This window comes from Calliphora vicina, chromosome 3 (assembly GCF_958450345.1).
Source record: "Calliphora vicina chromosome 3, idCalVici1.1, whole genome shotgun sequence".
Classification (NCBI taxonomy): domain Eukaryota; kingdom Metazoa; phylum Arthropoda; class Insecta; order Diptera; family Calliphoridae; genus Calliphora; species Calliphora vicina.
In genome coordinates, this window is record NC_088782.1 from 92,210,138 (window position 1) to 92,230,452 (window position 20,315).

A 20,315-nucleotide genomic window follows, 5' to 3' on the forward strand; every position below is an offset into this window, starting at 1 on the left:
TACCGATCTTTATAGGATATTTATTTTTGATAATGTGTGTTTCGGAAGATCTAATCCCAACTATGAGCCGTCCTTCATAGAATTAGGTATACTGTTGTGTACATGTGGATTATTGATGCAATTTTAATTAAAACTCGAATCAAACACTACTTAATGTGTGATCTTTGCGAAATTTATCTTCAAGCTATTTCGGTCTGTCTTGAAGATTTACATCGAAAGTTAGTGATTTCATCGATATACTCACCCACTAGATTTTCAATTACAGAAAGTCAATATTGTTACGAAATTGTACTTGAATTCAAATTTAACGATTTTAACGGCTGATTTAAAAGTAGCCTTTCAAATAACAGCTTTCAAATAACAGTGCTGTAATAGCAAACTGTAACATATCTGTGGGCATTATTAACATTGAAATAAAAGCTTTCAGTTGACCATTGATCGTAAGTTTGCAACGCTGTTTGCTGCGACCGTATATTCGAATTCGAATATTCAGTTAAAGAACATTGTAGAAAGTACACCACAGATGGCGTATGTATTAGAAAGCTCGCTTTTCGAACAAACATCAACTGAGTGCTGTGTTTTTCAAGTGAATTCGTGTACATTGTAAAGTGTGTCTGTATTTCTGCGAATTTATAAACGTGTATAAAAAACATTGAGTGACTATTCAATTCTGTTGTTGTTGTACATTTTAAATAAATAAAGAGTTGTTACAATTTTTAAACTACTAAACGGCTTTTATTTGCAATCAAAAGTATCCGGTTTATTTAAAGGAAATAAACCAACGTTTTGAAAAGGTAAAATGTAACAATATAATAGATTTTTTAAATCACTAGGCCCCCGTTTCCTGGCTGCTGGCGATTATAATGCTAAGCACACATTCTGCGGATCATGACTGATTAGCCCTAAAAGTCGTGTTTGGTTTGATATAATTTTTTAAAATTGATTTGAATGTGATTTCGAGCTGCTAAATTTTTTAAAAAAGTAAAGAATGAAGTTTTGATTTCGGTTTTTTAATATTTTATTGTTAAAGAAAAACAAAAAATAACGTTAAAGTTAACAATTCAAGTATTGAAAATGTTAAAAAACATTCGAAAACAAAGTCCATCATTTAATTTTCAACAGAAATATTCTGATCAGATTAACTCCCGAACAATCTACAAAATAATTGACTAGCAAACTCTTTAGTTACCATTTTGAAGCAATGATTTAAAAAATATGAGCTAGTTGGACATGATCCTGAATTCAAATCCAATTATTCCGATTATTCTACATAAAATTGTTCAAATTATTCGTTATTCGAAAATGGCCATTTTTAAATTGTTCGAATAATTATTCGTAAGAAATTATTCGATTAATCGAACGATCATTAGTCGAATGAATACCCTAATCAGTACTCATTGCTAGGAAAACATACCGCTAAGAACACCAGAAAACATCGATCACTCGATAACGATAGTTGTATGAGATTTACATATACATATTTAAGTGATTTTTGGAAGGGGACTTTAAATGGAGGCAATGATCAAACAAGCACCGATTCAAACAAAAAATCATTTTGTGATTTCTTTTTTCATAGAACTTTCTTTTGATACATTTTGTGTGGATACTGATATACTATAAGCATTTATATACTATAGAGCCATATACTTGGACGAAATTTGTATGGAGACCGATTCATACCATTTATTATAGGAATAACGTATGTAAAATTGTATGGTATTATCTGCAATATATTTAAAGAAAATAGCAAATAATATTTGTGATCAATGAAGAATGTTCGAGGAATAATTTTGTCCCACTAAGTCCTTCGATATGGGCTCTATCGTGCATTCAATAAACTGCAGGGATATTTTTTCACGCTGATGCTATAAATTTATCAGTTAAACCTGTAAATAAGATTTATGTTGAAGAAGTTGCATTAAAAATTCCCCATTACTAAACTCTCAAACATGTTTGTTTTTCTTTGAATTGTCAGTCAATGTTTATTAAAGTTATTTTATCAATAAATGTTGTACTTTTAAAAAGATAAAATGAATGCAAACAATATTTTAGTATATAAATATGTACATAGTACATCAATATATTTTCATTTCTATACTCGTTTAGTTTATGACTGCTTGTATGCAATTATAAATAAAATTTTGTTCATTTGAAAAATATTTTATTATAAACTGAGGGACCGGCAATTACAGTCTTTATCTTACATTCAATTAAGAGATAAATACTATGCTGCCAGTAACATCTGAATGTCTTCGATCATTATCAATTATTTTCAGTTTTTTATTATCTTTCAAACTGAACACTTCTTTAACACTTAACAAAAAGCCATACATTTTAACAAATAAAAAATAATTAAGTCAATTAAAATCATACAAAAATATGAATTCGGAAGGGGATGGCGATGATGATAATTTTAATAGAAATCGGTAAAGTGCAGTTTAGACTTTTATGGCCTGAATTAAAAAAATATAAAATATAATCATTTAACAGAAAGAATAAAGAGAAGCCACCGCTATGGGATTCATTTCAAGATCCTCCCTCAAAAAGAGCAACCGGTTCTGCTGCTAATTGGACAAAGTTGGGCGTCTTTTTAAAGCTATTCAAGGTGTTTACGTATTTGCTTGTGTTCATAATTATGTTAATATCTGCAGTTTTATCGAAAATGACATACATTTTCATGGTGGCTCACATAAAATCTAACACTACTGTTAAATATTGCAACAATATTGGTTTGTTTTAAAATCTTCACAATAGCAGCTATTATATTTGAATTTGAAGAATATTATTTTCAATTGGATTGTAGATATGAAAGGAGACTATTATGTAAAACTTCCAGTTAAAGAACAATTTGTTTGGATATGGGCTTTGATATTTTCCTTTTCGGCTCCTGAAGTTTTTACGTTTTTCCGTTCTTTACGGATTTGTATTTTCAAAGATGTTAAATCGCCTACCTGGCCAGAAGTATTGTTGGTATGTTTTTAATCCATATTATTATGTTATTTTAAGTGTTTTTTTATTTGTTCCGCAAACACTGTTGAATTTATCGATCAATATTTGATTATTTGTCCTTGAAGAACTTTATTATTTGTATGAAAGAATTATAAAAAGGATAAATAATATAATAATTATCGATAAATTCAACAGTTTTTGCGAATTAAGTTGTTTTGTCAAAAACAAATCAACAACAACTCCAAATAAGTTGATTTGTTTTTTTATGATATCTCAGAAAATAATATTCGTAAGAAGAAGCAGATTAGAGTAAACGGAGCGTTTTGAAAAGTTAGTTTTATTATAAAAAAAAAACTAAGATATTTTCTTATCTCGACTTAAGATGTTTTGTCCAAACTCCACACATATATACCTACATAGATTCTTACTCTGAGGAAACAGGGAGAAAACTGGAATACTTGGTAACAAAATTCTTGTAGAATACTAAATGTCATTTTACATTGTACCAAAGGGATAATCTAAACGTTATTTGTAAAAACAATTTTTCAAAAACCATCAAGTCGTATTAAATCTGGTATGCATTTGTATGTTAACAAAGCAAAAGAGACCGACAGCTGTTATCATTATATGTACTTCATACTGATCGTGTAAAAGCAAAACACAGCAGACGGCATTCATCACATTTTTTTTTTTGACATATTAATGCATTTTCATTTTATTTTCTCTTATCATTTAAAGCAGTGCTTCCCAACGTGTGAAGTAAGCGACCCCGGTGATAGGGGCTATTTCATAGATATTGGGGCCAATCGTTAAATTTCGATACAAAATTAATTTTTGAAACTTTGCTCTTCTAAATATGATAATATTTGGCATACATGTTTTTCATGGCCATACAAAATTTAAGGTTCTCAAGAAATCCGTTTCCCATCAAAACATTATATAGTAAAGATAATCATCCGTGAACAAAGGATATCTCAAAATATTCGACGTATACAAAAAACTGGTTTTCAAATAATTCGAAAAAGCTAAATTTAAAAAAACCGGTTTTCGTTTTTTTCTGCCAAAAACCGGTTCGAATAACCGTTTTTTAACTTTTTTGTCAACATTTATATTTTTAGCTCATTTGAGTGCTCTTTGTATTGCAGAAAAATTGGTTACTTTATACATTCCAGGTAATCTAGGGTGAAGACAATTGTCACTTAAGTGCTTCTAAGTAAGCTAGAGTGTAGTCCCTTTTAACATTTTGTGAGTAATTCGTACAAACTGGTTTTATATAAATTGTGTTGATATAATTATCATACAGTTTATTTTCTTTTAGCTTAATTATACTAATATGCCACGTAACTAAGCGTGAAGTAACTGACTATTTGAGGTCATTTTACACCCGTACATGTTAAAATAACTAGTTATGTAGTTGATCAAGTAATTAAAATTTCGGACCAGTCATCGGACAGCTTAGCTTAGGACATATACTTGTTAAAATAACTACACCATTTCCAATTGTATTTCAGAAGTTTCTAATTGTATTTCAGAAATTTCCAATTGAATTTCAGAAATTTCTAATTATATTTTAGAAAATTCCAATTCAATTTCAGAAATTTCCAATTATATTTCAGAAATTTCTAATTGTATTTCAGAAATTTCCAATTGTATTTCAGAATTTTCCAATTGTATTTCAGAATTTTTATTTTATACTTAAAAAGTTTCCAATTGTATTTCAGAATTTTCCAATTGTATTTCAGAAATATCCATTTGTATTTCAGAAAATTCTAATAGCAATACCAATGGATATTTCTGAAATACAAATAGAAAATTCTGAAATACAATTGGAAAATTCTGAAATACAATTAGGAACATTTTAGATATAAATTAAAAATTCTGAAATACAAATGGAAATTTCTGAAATACAATTGGAAAATTCTGAAATACAATTAGAAAATTCTGAAATACAATTAGAAAGTTCTGAAATATAATTGGAATATTCTGAAATATAATTAGAAAATTCTGAAATATAATTAGAAATTTCTGAAATATAAATGGAAATTTCTGAAATATAAATGGAAATTTCTGAAATTGAATTGGAATTTTCAGAAATATAATTAGAAATTTCTGAAATTCAATTGGAAATTTCTGAAATACAATTAGAAACTTCTGAAATACAATTGAAAATGGTGTAGACACTCAACAAATACAATTGTATATATGTGGTGGATTTCATGTTAAGTGAACCAACCAACTTTTGAAATCGATGACTTCTGACACAATTTTTCAACAAGATCGGTCAAGAACTCTCTGAGTTAAAGGTGGTCATAATTTGACATTTTGGTCAAGCAGGTGCTTTTTCTCAACCATGTAACTTATTACCTATTGTTCTTAGCAAAATGTGTTCGAAAAAAAATTTAAAAAAAATATTTTTTTTCCAAAATCAAAATATTTTTTGACTTTTTTGCACTAACCTTGGTGCAAATTTCATCCCGATCGGAAGACACCGATTTTAACAGTTGATTAACTTAACATGAAATCCCCCATATAAGAATATGAAAAAAGTGTATCGTGGGGTAGGGGGCAGTGAATTTTATTTTTTCTTCATCTTATGACGATAACTTTAATATAATTGGTCAATTCACAAGGTCTCTTAGCAGTCATATTGTCATAATGTCCTTACGATAACACAATAAACATAGCATACAGAGTAGTATTATTTTAACCTTGTGAATTTACCAATTGTTTATTTTCTGATTTTTTATTATATTTAATTTTTAGGTGGTGTCATTTGAATTGCTTCATGTTATCGGATTGGGAATATTGACATTTTTTGTTTTTGCCCACTTGGATTCGACAAAGGCTTTGCTTTTATGCAATAGCGTTTGCTTTGTGCCCGCAGTATTAAGTAAGTATGATTTTCGTAATTTAAAATAATTTATAAAATCATTATTTTATATCTAACAAACTCTAAAATAATACGGAAAAAAGTATTTTCCAAAAAATCAATCCGCCTAGTTGTGAAAAATAATAAAATTCAAAATATTTAAATGAGTATAAAAAATGCACACATTTTTACTATAATGAAGCTTAATTTGTAAATTTATCGGAACGATTTTAAAAAAATATATAAGATTGATAAGAACTAGATTCAGCAATTATAATTATTAATGATGCATTTTTAAATCTATATGAACGTGCACCCTACTTCAGGCAATCGGGGCTGTCAATGAATCCAATCATTGTCGGAATCGGTTTTGAAAACGACAAAAAAGGTACATTTGACTTATGAAATCCGATGTATTTTTTTGTTTAATCGATAAGGAATTTAATTCTAGATCGAATGTAAAACCAATCACTTTCAATTTCACGAGACCAATGTACTTTATCTGTCGTTTTCAAAACCGATTCCGACAATGATTGGATTCTATGACAACTCCGAATGGTTGAAAATAGTGATTTTTAATAAAAATTCTAAGTTTATCATTAAAAAAATGGCAATCCAGTCTTTCATATTTCTTCACAAATTATAATAAATATATTTATTGAAATACGTCTTATTCATAATACAATTTTAGTATTATTAAAAGTTAATAAAACAATTTTGTTATGGACATTTTTATTTATGTTTAAGAAAAATGCAACTCTGAAAGTGTTCAGTAGGTACTTTTGAGTAATACTTTTCATCACTAGTCCAATATGAACCTCATCTGAATACTCTTATTGAATTTTGAGGTAATATATCTGTAAATACAGATTTAATTCCTTCAAGCCAAATTATGTATTACATTTGCAATTGGATATACAATACATAACACAGTACAACATTTTTCAGTTCATTGCTTTGGGACTCAGTTCTGACAATTGCACGTGAAAGTAGCCAAAAAATAAAAACTTCTGCATAATTAGTTTTGTCAAGTTGGCTGCCGAAATAATTTAATGGCCAAACGAATTTTTTTCTCAAGGTGGATTTTTATCACTTTTTCTATATTTTAACACGGTTATATCTCGGTATACCGTACGGAATATCTCTTTAGAGGCTGAAGCAAAGTTGTTGATATTGAATAGGTAAAAAAAAGCGGAACATACCTACCCGAAGTGCATCCAGTGCCTTAAAAATCACATTAATTACCGTTTTTTAAAATTTTTTTTTTACCAATTTTTCACCTTTTTTTGCTCAATAACTGGATTAAAAATCCATGGACAGATCACCATGAAATTATGTCGTGTGATTTGTGTATATATAAAAGTTATTTATCATGAATTTTGTAGGTATACCATAATTTTTAAGAGATTTATGCACTTTAAAGTGATTTTCGGAAGCGGGTCTTACATTGGAGCTATGACTAATTATGGACCGAGCATAATAAAATTTGCTACACTTATTTATTTTAGCCCAAGGACAAAGCCTATTGAAATTGGCTGAAATCGGTTCATTATTTCACCTAGCCTGTATGGTGGCTCCTGTCCTCCCGAAATTGGTCTTTATCGGTATTATATGTTTAATTTTTATATGTATCTACACAAATTTCGCTCCAAATATGTTTTATATATACAAAATTCATGTCACCAAATTTTATTATGACCGGTCCATAATTAGTCATAGCTTCCATATAAGACCCGCTTCCGAAAATCACTTTAAAGTGCATAAATCTCTTAAAAATTATGGTATACATGATAAATAATTTTCATATAGACACAAATCACACGACCTAATTTCATGGTGATTCGTTCATAATTGGATTTTTAATCCACTTATTGAGCAAAAGAGGTTAAAAAATGGGCATTTTTGTGATTTTTAGGCACTAGATGCACTTTTTTTCGGGTAGGTATGTTCCGCTTTTTTACCTATTCAATATAAACAACTTTGATTTAGCCTCAAAAGAGATATTCCGTACGGTATACCGAGATATAACCGTGTTAAAATATAGAAAAAGTGATAAAAAATCCACCTTGAGAAAAAAATGCGTATGGCCATTAAATTATTACGGCAGCCAACTTGACAAAACTAATGACGCAGAAGTTCTTATTTTTGGATCTACTTTCACGTGCAATTGTCAGAACTGAGTCCCCAAATCACAAAGTATACAGAGGCGTCACGAGACAGAAAATAATATCGTTTTCTATTTGTCTCTATCTTTATAAACTGCCCTTTTCATCGTTTTGTTTTGTTTATTACTTTGACTACCATATTCGCGTTATGTATAGCGTTTTGCTTTAACACATCACTGATATTGTAGTACAAAATATTTGCTATCCCTTTTTAAGAGAACTGCCCTATCATATGATTTTGAATTTTTGAAACATCAAATTTGACATCTCTGTATACTTTGTGCCAAAATCATGTGTTGTACTGTGTAAGTAGAACGTAAATAGATAGATAAACAAATTTATATTATATTATCTTTTATTTTTTATATTTAAATCTACATATTACAGACAAATGAATCCAACTACAACACACTTACATGTACAATTAAATTTAATTAAATTATCAAATTTTAATTGCAGATATTTTAATGGGAACCCATAACCATTGGAAATCTATAGCTGTCTATTCCATTAGCATTTTGGCGTTGATAGCACAAGCAACAGCATTTGTTTTGTGGCCAGCCATCAACGATTCACTAGAAGTGCAAATATTGGCAATACCATTAATATTAATATCATTCCGTTGGTGGGAGAATTATATCAATTCATATTCGAGCATAGGTTTGTATACACTATACTAATACTTCATGCACCACAAATATTTGGTTATCATACTCTACACTGAACAACAATATTTGAAAGGAATTTCATCTCATATTAAGACTAAGGACATCAGACCAATAAGCATCTCATCATTACTACTTAAAGCATTGGAAATAATAATTTATTTGTATATTAGATAATTTTTCGTATCAGGTACTCTAACCAAGGATCAACATGTCTACACGAAGGGTAGATCTACAGAAACTGCCCTACACTCATTACTTACCCATGTAGAAGGATCCTTGAACAAAACCGAACATTCTTTAGTTGTCTTCTACGATATAGAGTGTGCTTTCAACAATCTCAAACCGGGATCAGTTATAAAAGCTGTGATTTTTGACAACCGACTTAGGTGGTTTTTGACAGCGTTTCACTTCTTGTTATTATTCTTAAATGGTTTAAATGTGTGGAAAAAAATAATAAAAATATCATGTGATGGTGAAAGTGTGTTTTAGAATTGCTGAATTCACATACTACTTGTATGTGAGAAGAGAGAGAAGAGGCTTCCCTTCTTGTTATTCTTCGACTTTAAATTTAGAAACAAAGTATAACAAGTAGTCCTACTCTTTAACAGCAGTACCTAACTCTAAACATGTGTTAGCGAAAAAGTACCTAATTTTTAATATGTGTTAGTAACAAAAATGTACATGTGTTAGTGCCTTTTTAATTTTCACCAGACACACAGAGTTCCATAAAAATATTTAAATTTTAATTTATTTAAATTTTCTTCTATTTCCAATACTAAAAATTTATAGAACAGAGTCTATAAATTAAATTCTACCACAAATAAAATTATGTGTCAAAAATTAATAAAAAATATTTTTTTCATTTTAGCAAAATTAACGTGTTTCGGGAATAAAAGTGTCCTGCAAAGTGTTCAAAAAGTTCGTAAAATATTGTGTATACGTGTAGTAACGTGATTCGGCCTTTATTTAGTCGGAAAATAGTAGTTAAAATTTCAAGTATTTTGATGTGTTTAATTCTCTCACAAGGGTGTTGAATTCACATGGTACACGTATATGTAAGAGAGTAATTTTAAAAAATTGAGAGTCGGACTACTTGGTATACTTTGTTTAGAAAATTCCAATTGAAATTGAGAATTTCAATATGAAATTGAGAAAATTCCAAATGAAATTGAGAATTTCGATTTCAAATTAAGAAATTCAAATTGACATTCCAATTGAAATTTAGAAAATTCTAAATAAAATTGAGAAACATTATATAAATTATTTTAAACTAAAAATCAATCAATCAATTCCATAAAAGTATATAACATAGAGATACATAGAGGGGAAACTAGAAAAAAACACATACGAGTGTTGTTTTTATTTTCACATATTTTTTTCTAGTAATAAATTCTCACCACTTACATATGTTTCTGACAACTGAGTTAGGTCTTTGACAGGAGAGTTTCCGCTCTATGTCTATTATCTATAATAATACTGCTTATTATAGATAATAGAGGGAGTCTTCAACAAATTTCCATTAATACAAAAATTAATAAAGATAAATGTACCGACTACGTTAACAAAATTAACGATTATATCAGATGTGGAAAGCAGGTGGTCTGCATAGACGAGACCAAGATAACATGGTTGGTCTACAGTTCTTTCGATACCTACTTCCCGTGGCCTCACCATCCACCAAATAGGTGCAATTGGTACCGCAGGCATTATTCAAATGGATATTCGCAGAGGTTCGCTCATTGCAGAAAGCTCAAACGAATGGGTGAAACGAGTTATTGATAGATGGCAAGACCTGGGCATTCAGTTATCTGAACTCGTCCTGGTATAAGACATCTTTTAAGTTTCGACAACTATCCAGCAACACTTTTACGATCGAGTCCCTATTCGCCAATGCTTAACTCTATTGAAATAATTTGGTCCAATATCAAGGGATATATAGTAGGGATATCCACATATTTACTGATAGTAAAGCGGTCAATGTATTCCTAGGGAATGTGTGTATTACATCTTTAATTTCTAATTCGGTAGTGATATTAGCATTCCTCTCTTGAGTGGTAAACAACTATGTAATTTCACACAAACTTCATCGCAATGCCAAAGCCAGATGGAAGAGAGAGCCCACATGCGAAGAGACCAGACAAATCTGTCATAATATGGATAAGCAGAGGACACGACTTGCTATGAATCTAACTAAATTCGATCTAACTAAATTCCACATTATAGCGGCCATCCTAGGAGCAAACGCTCATAGTTGAGACTTCATTAAAAATATTTTTGTAGGTAGACATTGTGCAACAGCCACAATGTATCATAACGGGACCTACGCTTGGATCCAAGTGAGATATGCTTCAGACGGTTGTCAATTATATAAAATACATGTTTTGATTTTAAATATAATATGTCATTATTTAACAGTAATTTTGGCATTGCGTCTAAGAATTTGTTTAATATTTAACATAATGATCAGTTAATTATTTAATAGGGCAACATTACTGTCTATGTTATCTACACTTTCTACATTCCTTTCACTTAGTCTGCTTGTTTTATTCTTATGTTTTATTTGTTTAATTCTCTTTTCGTTTTTGGTTAATTTTCACAATTTTTTCTCCTTTTTATTTTTAGCAAACTTGATAAAAGTGGTACGACGAACCAAGTCTCGATATCATACATATTTGTATTTATCGCCAATAAAAATGGTTGCATTTGCTTTAATTGCATTCAGCTTTCATGGTCAACCCATAGAGGAATATTTTGCAATGTTTACCGAAGCATGGAATCCACATGAAATTCTAGTCAAAAGGGTAAAGTACACACACACATACATTCATTGAGAAAACATACAAACATACATTTATACTAGACATACCCATAAAAATAGATTTCCAATGGATGGGTCATATTTTGTATTCGTAGCTAAAACTAACTACATATTGGAAAATGTAAGTGCAATCGGATAACTAGAACCTTCGCAGGATTGAAGTTTCTAAAATTTGGTAAATAACGGTAGTTTTTTTGATTTCTTAAAAAACTTTTGCTTTTAATTAATATTTTTTAAACGTTTGAAATAAATCAATGCCGTATATTCAACGAAAACGGCATTTTTTGTATTATTTACCCACTATTTTGCATGCAAAACATGAGTAAACAACTATTTTCTAAACAGAAATACGAGTAAAATATGCGTAAGCTAGTAGTTTTTGCTCAATATATGATCAGAGAAAACGCATATTAATTTTCCATTCGAACTTATTGTTATAAAGGCAATTTTCTCTTGAAGATATGAATTATTTCAAACATTAAGAAAATATTATTTAAATAGGAAATTTATTTATGAAATCTGAAAATGTACCATTATTTTAGGATTGCCATATAACAAAAGTCAAATAACTGGACCATAAGAAAAATTTAACTGGATTTTTAAAAAATAACTGGACAATTTTAAAAAGTTCAAAAAAGTTAAATTTAAGTTAAGTTGTTTTTACAAAAATAAAAAAAAAATAACATAAAATATAAAGAAACGTTAAATTTAGTCCTACATATGTACATATCGTCACCTTAAATCCAAAACAACGTATCATCAAAAAATTCAAAATTAATTTTATTATTGACTAGCTGAACCCGGTCCGCGTTGCTGGCCTTTAGAAAACATCTGTTTTATATTACATATCGATCTCGATTTTAATATACAGTGTCAAACAAAGTCGGTGAACCAACCTTCAATGTTAATACATGCAGTGGCATGTCGGCTGGTTCCAATGAATTCAAAAATTCAGTATGGAAATTTCTTATTCATGCACCTAATATGCAAGAGTAAACCAAATTGTTTATTACAGACCGAAAATTAAAATCTGACTTTACACTGTTACACAAAAGGCTTTACATAAGATTCCGTGAAAATTTCATCAAAATCGGTCCAGCCATTTTCGACTCCATACGGAACATATGAAATATAGGGCATTAGCGGTATAATGTAAAAATTTTATTTTTACACACCCTTTCGCTTACAGACCGAATAGATGGCATTAGCGGTAAATTTAAAAAAAATGATTTTGCCACGCCCCTCCGCCCACAGACCGTTTATCAAAAATCTGACTTTACAGTGTTACCCGCTAAGCTATTCTGAAGATTCCCTGAAAATTTCATTAAAATCGGTCCAGCCGTTTTTGAGTTCATTCGGAACATACATACATACCCACATACAAACATCCATTTTTATATATATAGATTACGATTCACTACATACAGTGGTTGACAAAACAATGGAAACTTTTCCAAATATTTTTAAAATAATTTTTTTTTTAGTATTTTACTTGTATAGTTTTATTTTTATTTATATAAATTAACTGAAAAACAAACAACATAATTAATTATATTCTGAAAAAAGGGAACAAAATTAAAAATATTCACTATTTCGCTACTGACAAAACAATGGAAACTTTTAAACTTCTGCAAGAAAGAAGTGTAAAACAAAAATAATATTTAAAAGAACGATGTAAAAAGCAACCTGTTTACAGTTATTTTATAATATTTTTAAATTCTGGTAATTTTTCACAATTTCTTTTTCTAAGTTCTTCGCATAATTGCTTTTTTTCAAAGTTAACGAAAATGGCTAAAGTTAAGATTTGTGAAGACTTAAAAAATAAAAAATAAATATTCAATAAATTTCGTGAGACCGGTTCAGTAAAAACTCAACATTTAGGTGGAAGACCTCGTAAGACTACTCCTAGACAAGATCATTTAATAGCGAGAGAGTTCAAGAAATTCCCAAAAATAACTCCTAGAGAGGTTGTTAATAGCCTAAAATTAGAAATAAGTACCCGAACAGTTAGTCGCAGGGCAAATTAGGCTGGTCTTGGTTGCTATCGTCCTGTGAAAAAACCACTCATTTCTAAAAAGAACCGTTCTGCTCGTCTACAATTTGCCAGGGATCATTTAAACTGGTCGATACAGAAATGGAATACTGTCCTCTTTTCCGACGAATCCAAATACAATTTAAGAGGCAGTGATGGGAGAACATTTGTAAGACGACCAAAGGGAAAAAGATTAGATCCAAACTACACAAATGATATTATGGTATGGGGATATTTCTCAGGGCAAGGTATGGGCCCAATTCATATTATAAAAGATACCATGACAGGTATAGGATACAGAACCATATTAAACGATGTTATAGTGCATTTACACTTGTAATTTTCAAACTAGTTTATGATCATAAGCTACTTTCATAAACTATACCGTTTACATCAGCATTTTAGACAGTTAAGTAGTTTATTTTTGACAAGTCATAAAACAGCTGACTTCAATATAAAAAATTTAATAAAAATATGGACGTTGTTACGAAAAAACGTTGCTGCACGTTCATATATATGTACATATTAACATACCTTTTATTTTCGCTGTCCATATTATATAAAAAAAAACGTTTTTAATAAATTTTTTAAACTTTTTCTTACAGTCGGGCTTTTTTTAAAGAAAACTGTTTTTTTATTTTTGAGCAAATGTCAAATTTCACCAGCGTTGCCAGAAAAATGTTGATAAACAGAGTTGCATTAGCAAAAACTGGTTGTTTGTAACTAGTTTATCTCAAAAGCTAGTTACAAAACCTTTTTGTAACTAGCTTTTTAAAAAAATAATTTCAGATTTTAGGCCACTAATGAAATATTTGGAAAAGTTTCCATTGTTTTGTCCACAACTGTATATGTATGAATAACCAAAATTCAAACAACATACCATCAATTGCATGATTTTCTTAAACAAAATAACGTATACGCTTTGAGTAATTAATTAATAGAATTTTACACTATTTTAGGTAGCTTCCTTATATTTTTTAATAAATTTGTTGCAAGATTTTTTTGGCAATCTTTATGAAAATTTAATAAAGTAAATGTTTTTAAATGTTTAAATAAGTTTCTATACTTTTTTCATACCAATTTATATTGATACTTTTTTTTGGTTTTAGAAAACATCAACTCAAAATAACGTAAGACGTATATCATAAAGTGTACTTTTTTATAAAATATATTTATAGTTTTATTGTAATCCAAATTTGAAAATTTTGTTTCAATATCACAAGTAGTTTTAATTTTATAACGTTTTTTGCTTCTCCTATAAAATTGTAAAAAGTGATGTTACGTTATTTTGAATTTTAGGTGAAGATATATTAATTTAAATTACATAAAAATATATAACTATTTTATTTGCCAAATATATTTTGTATTTTTATTTACAAAATTTACTAACTCTTTTGCTTTAAAATGTTTGCAACTTTCATTAAAATTTAGCCTTATTCAAATTTCAGCCTTTCTTATGAGTATAGATTATTTAAAATACTAATAATTCTTTCAATTATTTATATATACTAGCATAACCCGGTGCACTTCGCTACCCCTACCCTAGTAAAATTAAAAAAATATGAATGATTTCTGATACAACCTAACTACGTACAATTGTACTAAAATAACACATGCAAAATATAACTAACTAATTTGGTATGGGAGATACCACTCCCCTGTTCTGATCCCACCCAGTTTTAAATCTTTTGTGTAAAAAAATAACATATCAAGCTTTACTTTAACTTTCCTTTATAAGGGAGGGGTCATTCCTACTACGCCGATCACGTTTAGCTAAACTTCGTACAGGGATCAGGAATAAATTCGTTTTTAGCTAACCTCCGTAGAATGGTAATAATTTGATTGATACAGAATTATAGTTCTCGATATATTCAAAATTAATTATTTACATTTTGCCACGACAACTACTGCAATCCCGAACATCAGACAATCTCTGTAAAATGGTAAGAGAGCTATGCGGACAAAGTTTGAATAACCTTGCAATTATTACTTTGTATGGAAGGTGACTCACCTCCTTTTCCGACCCCTCCCATTTTGGTTACCCAGATATTCGAAATCAATATTTACTCTGTATGGGAGGTGCTACGCCCTCTAATCTAAGTCCGTCTATATTTAGCTAAACTCCGCACAGTAATAAGAAATTAATTCGTAAAAAGTTTAAACACTTTTACAATTATAGTTCTACAGATATTCGAAATTAATTACTTACTTTGTATAGGGCCACGCCCACTATTCCAATACCGAAAAAATTCAGCGAAACTATGCAGAATTATAAATGAGCCCTTTAGACTAAGTTTGAAAAATCTTGCAATTATAGTTCACAAAATATTTAGAAATAACAATTTAATTTGTATTTTTTATTAAACTTCATGCCGTGATAAGAAATTGATTCGTATGCAGTTTGAAAACCGTCACAATTATAGTTCTGCACATTTATAAAATAACTATTTACTTATGTACAATAACATATTTACCCCCATATGCACAAACAGTTTTTAAATTTGTCAAAGGTTTATAAAACAAATTTTGAATGGAAATTTTGTTTTATAAACCTTAGATAAATTTAAAAATTGTTTATGGAGTTAGAAAACAAAAAAAAAACACCTTCAAAATATAGTTTGTTAAGTGACTTTGAATTACTAAAGTCTTCTTCTTTGTTTTCTATATCAACTCTCACTTAAAACAGAGCGAAATCAATACTGTTTAATTGTTTCTCTTATTTATTTACAACAACAAATTGGACAAACACGCATTGCTTTGTTTACATTTTAGCTTATGGTTCACATGTACACGTTTTTGCATATGTGTTAGTAACATCTTTAAACGCTTATAACTCCTAAAAAACTGAACCGATTTCAATAAAATATATATTCTGCACTTCTGTGAATAAATCCCTTTAAAATGGTATATTTCTTGCCCAAATTGAATGTATAATGTGAGCTTAAAAGGGGTCTAAAGAAATCGACTTGCCTATTAATATTATGATTATGTAAGTTATTTTTATGGCATTTATAAAAAAAATGGACCATATCATATCAATTATAATATATTGCGGCAAATTATCAAAGGCTTCTCTCATGCAGCAAAAGTCATTGTACAACATGTCGTGAATTATATTTGATATTTCTAAAACTTTGTAAGCTCTGATAAGTTATCCCACGATAAAAGTGATTGAAATCATATTATTGCTCTAAGTACGTAATATCAAATTTTAAAAATTGATTTGCTTCGAATTTTAAAGTTTTAAGTAGCTACTACTTTGCTTTCGTCTGGCAACCCTACATTATTTACACAATTTTACAAGTTTCAATCGATTTCTGCCACAAGTTCCACTTATTAAATTTCACATAAATGTTACAATAGTTAGAACAAAATAAGTTCCATCCACAGTAAATACATTTTTTTTAAGGGCATGTCTAATGTATACATTCCTCCTTAACTTTATAAATGCTCGTAGAGTGCACAGATCGATGGTAGAAGTTGCATAGAAACCATGACAGAAGGATAAATGACAAAAAGAGAATCCATTTTATCAAATTGAAAAAAAATAAAGAAACACAGTAACTGTGGTTTCAATTTATACGGGAAACATATTGGCCAGGGATGGCAAATTAAATTTGTGTTCGGCATCAAAATATGTCATAATGTTCAATGTAATAACGTATGTACATTAGAGTACTCCAAAAAAAATTAAATTGAGAATTTTGAATTTTTCACGTTGTTTAAAAATTATGATGATAGGATAACGATAACTGGTTGCGCAACGACGCACAGTGTCGAGTTCATATAACGAGCGGCCAAAACTAGAAGGAGTTATCGCAAAGCAATGAAATTTGGCAGAAATGTTTTAAATGGCAAAATATAATCATAAATAAAATTTGGTCATTTAAACTTCACGGATTTGTGTCTTTCCCATATATCCTGAAATAAAAAATTGCAATAACAGTGAGAAAAATAATTGTAACTTAATGAAATTTTGTTCAGACATTAATTTTAATATAGTTAATGATTAGTCAAAATTTAGTTCAATTCAGAGGAAGGAAGGATACACATATCTCAAAAATAACCTTTTTTAAAAAAGTTAAAAAGGAGCAAAAAATAAATTTTCTTCACATTTAATGAGTTAAATGTTTAACTATACACAATATATAATATAAATCACACCTTAAATTTGGCCATTTTAATTTCAAGGACTCGTATCCTTCTCGCATTTTCATTTGGGCTGACACTAAAAATAACAATTATTATTTTTATAAATTTACATACTTTTTACTATAAAATAAAAGAAAAAATATACCGGTAATAATTAAAATTTTTTGTTTTTATCACTATTAAATTCCTATTTTTCACAACAAATCTTGTTTTGTTTTGTTCATCATACATACAATGCTGTTAACATATCGAGCCCTTAGCGCCAAAATATCGTAAGCGACAAAACACAAATTTTACAGAAGAAGGTTTTTTTTTGATTATTTTGAAATTTATACATAGAATTAAAAATGTTTTGATGAGATATATTATAATTTCGTTCAAGCTATTTATTGGCAGCAAAAAAATTATAGTTTGTTCACATTGTGCATTAATTATGGCGTTTACGATATATTTTTTTATATTAGGCTACTTTTATGGAAAAAACTTGTCGCTTACGATATTTATATTTTTCTTGTTTATTTTGATTTAAAGCGATAATAAGTTTAATTCTATATATATGTATTTATGTTTTGAATTTATTTATTTAAATTAAATATTAATGAATTCAAAAAAATATAAATTATTAAGTTAAAAATAGTTACATGTAGTAAGTAGATACATTAGAAGAGTTAAAATACATTTAACAAATTTCAGTGTCTATCAGCATCTTTGTAGCTTTCTGCAAGCGTGTCCTCAATTTTATCATCACTTTTCATATTAATATGCTCCTGAGAATATCTTTGAGGAATTATATACATCTTCTTAGAAAATTTTTAAATAATTAAAAAAAATATTTAAAAATTAAATTCAAACTAGGTCAGTATTTTTAAACAATTTTTTTTTTTATTTGACACTTACATTTCTTGATATTCCAACAAAGGAAAATTAATGAAAATCTGGAAATATTTGGATCCGTTATTATCAAACAACTGGAGTAAAGTGGGTAAAAATGTTAAAATTTAATTTTCAAATGCGAATATCTCCTAAGCTATAATAAATAATTGATAGGTACGACTAGGTTTTTTGTATTGATTGACGAGGAGATTCTACATGTGTAATTTTTTAGAAATCAGAACACAAACGAAGAAATGCGATCGTTTTAAAAATTTAACATACCCGAATGTGCTACTTTGGGGACCCCTGCCCGCGCCCCATGTTGGCCCATGTGGCCCTTATTCAAAATTTAAACTTGAATACACTTCCTCTCTGCGCATGTGAAATTTCATTCAAACCGGAGTAACCATATAGAAGTTACAGATTTATTTCTCTCTTTTTTTTCTATACCACTGTGTGTCGCTTACGATAAAATTCCTTTACTGTAAAATGTAGATATTGACTTACGATAAAATTCTACCCCCAATATTTTTGTAGTTATTATCAATTTTGATATTCTGAGAATACTAAAACATCAGTCGGTCCATAAAATTTTAATTTCAGCAATAAAAAAATATTTAGAAAATGTCGCTTACGATAATTTGGCGCTAAGGGCTCGATATGTAATTAAAAATAGTGTTAATATACTTAAAACATAGTACAATAACTAATCTAGTACAAGTTTTGATTATTTGTCAACTAAATTCAATGATTTAACCCTATGAATTACATGCTAATTTTTAATCCTATTTTATATAAAATTGCAGTTATTTCAAACACAACTTTGAGGAGCCATATCTTTGGAAAAAATTATTATTTTAATTTAATATTTCTTGATACTTATTAGTAGAAGTGTCTTCTATTAAATACAATTAGCCATTTTGCTAATTTCCAAAATTCGATTTATCTATTTATGGCCACGCTCACAACACTGCGACGCACGGTGGCTCAGAACTTAATTTCATCCGCCAAATGTTAATTTTTTGCTAACTCCGATTTCCAAAATTTTAATACCATTCAATAGGAACTAAGGTAAACAAATAAGATACAAATATTGGTGGGCGTAATTGTGGGCATGGCATGCTGTTAAAAAAATAGTTTATGTTATTTTATAAAAAATGTGATTCTTGTAAATTTTATCAGAAATAAATTATCATTACTCGAAATCTATTATCAATAATTGGCTGAATTTTGTTTATTATGTTGGTACGATAATAGTATTTAATGTTTTTTTGCACCGTTTATACCTGCTGTGTTATAAATTTTTTCTCAGTTACTATATTTTAATATAGTATTCCACTAAAATTAATATTTAAATATTAATTTTAGTGGAATAGAACTTCTTAGGATGAAAAGGGGTTAAACAAATTTTACTACCAGAAGAAAGGCCAAAGTGTCCTCTTTAATCCCATATATACATGTTGACCTGTTTGTAGAACACTTTTTTCATTTGATTGAAATTACTCCCAATATGTTTGAAATTTTTATTTTTCCTGCAGCTGGTTTGCTGCAATGTAAACAAAGTACAGGTCGTAATTGAAAGTGACTTTAATCGGTCAATAGGAAGGGTGATATGTCTGCTTAAGTGAGCCAAGCTTTTCTCTACACTCTTTTGCATTAAGTTATCTTTCCGGATCATATACAAATTCTATATAGTCCCGAAGAAATGTTTTTTTCTACAAAAGAAATAATATATCGGCTTTTTTTGGGAAAAAACGTAAATAATACGGTACTTTTTACAAGATCCAAA

At 29.0% G+C, this 20,315-nt stretch overlaps 1 protein-coding gene across 1 annotated transcript in view; it reads left to right on the forward strand.

Annotated features, from left to right (window-relative positions):
• Positions 1-2,504: 2,504 nt before the first annotated feature.
• The window catches only part of Chs2 (Chitin synthase 2), an 82,129-nt gene continuing 64,318 nt past the window's right edge, over positions 2,505-20,315 (forward strand). The window contains exons 1-5 of the mRNA XM_065503070.1: positions 2,505-2,729; positions 2,804-2,970; positions 5,713-5,839; positions 8,443-8,643; positions 11,274-11,452. Coding sequence (XP_065359142.1) covers positions 2,636-2,729; positions 2,804-2,970; positions 5,713-5,839; positions 8,443-8,643; positions 11,274-11,452 — 768 coding nt within the window. The 5' untranslated portion in view covers positions 2,505-2,635. The remainder of the gene's footprint in view (positions 2,730-2,803; positions 2,971-5,712; positions 5,840-8,442; positions 8,644-11,273; positions 11,453-20,315) is intronic.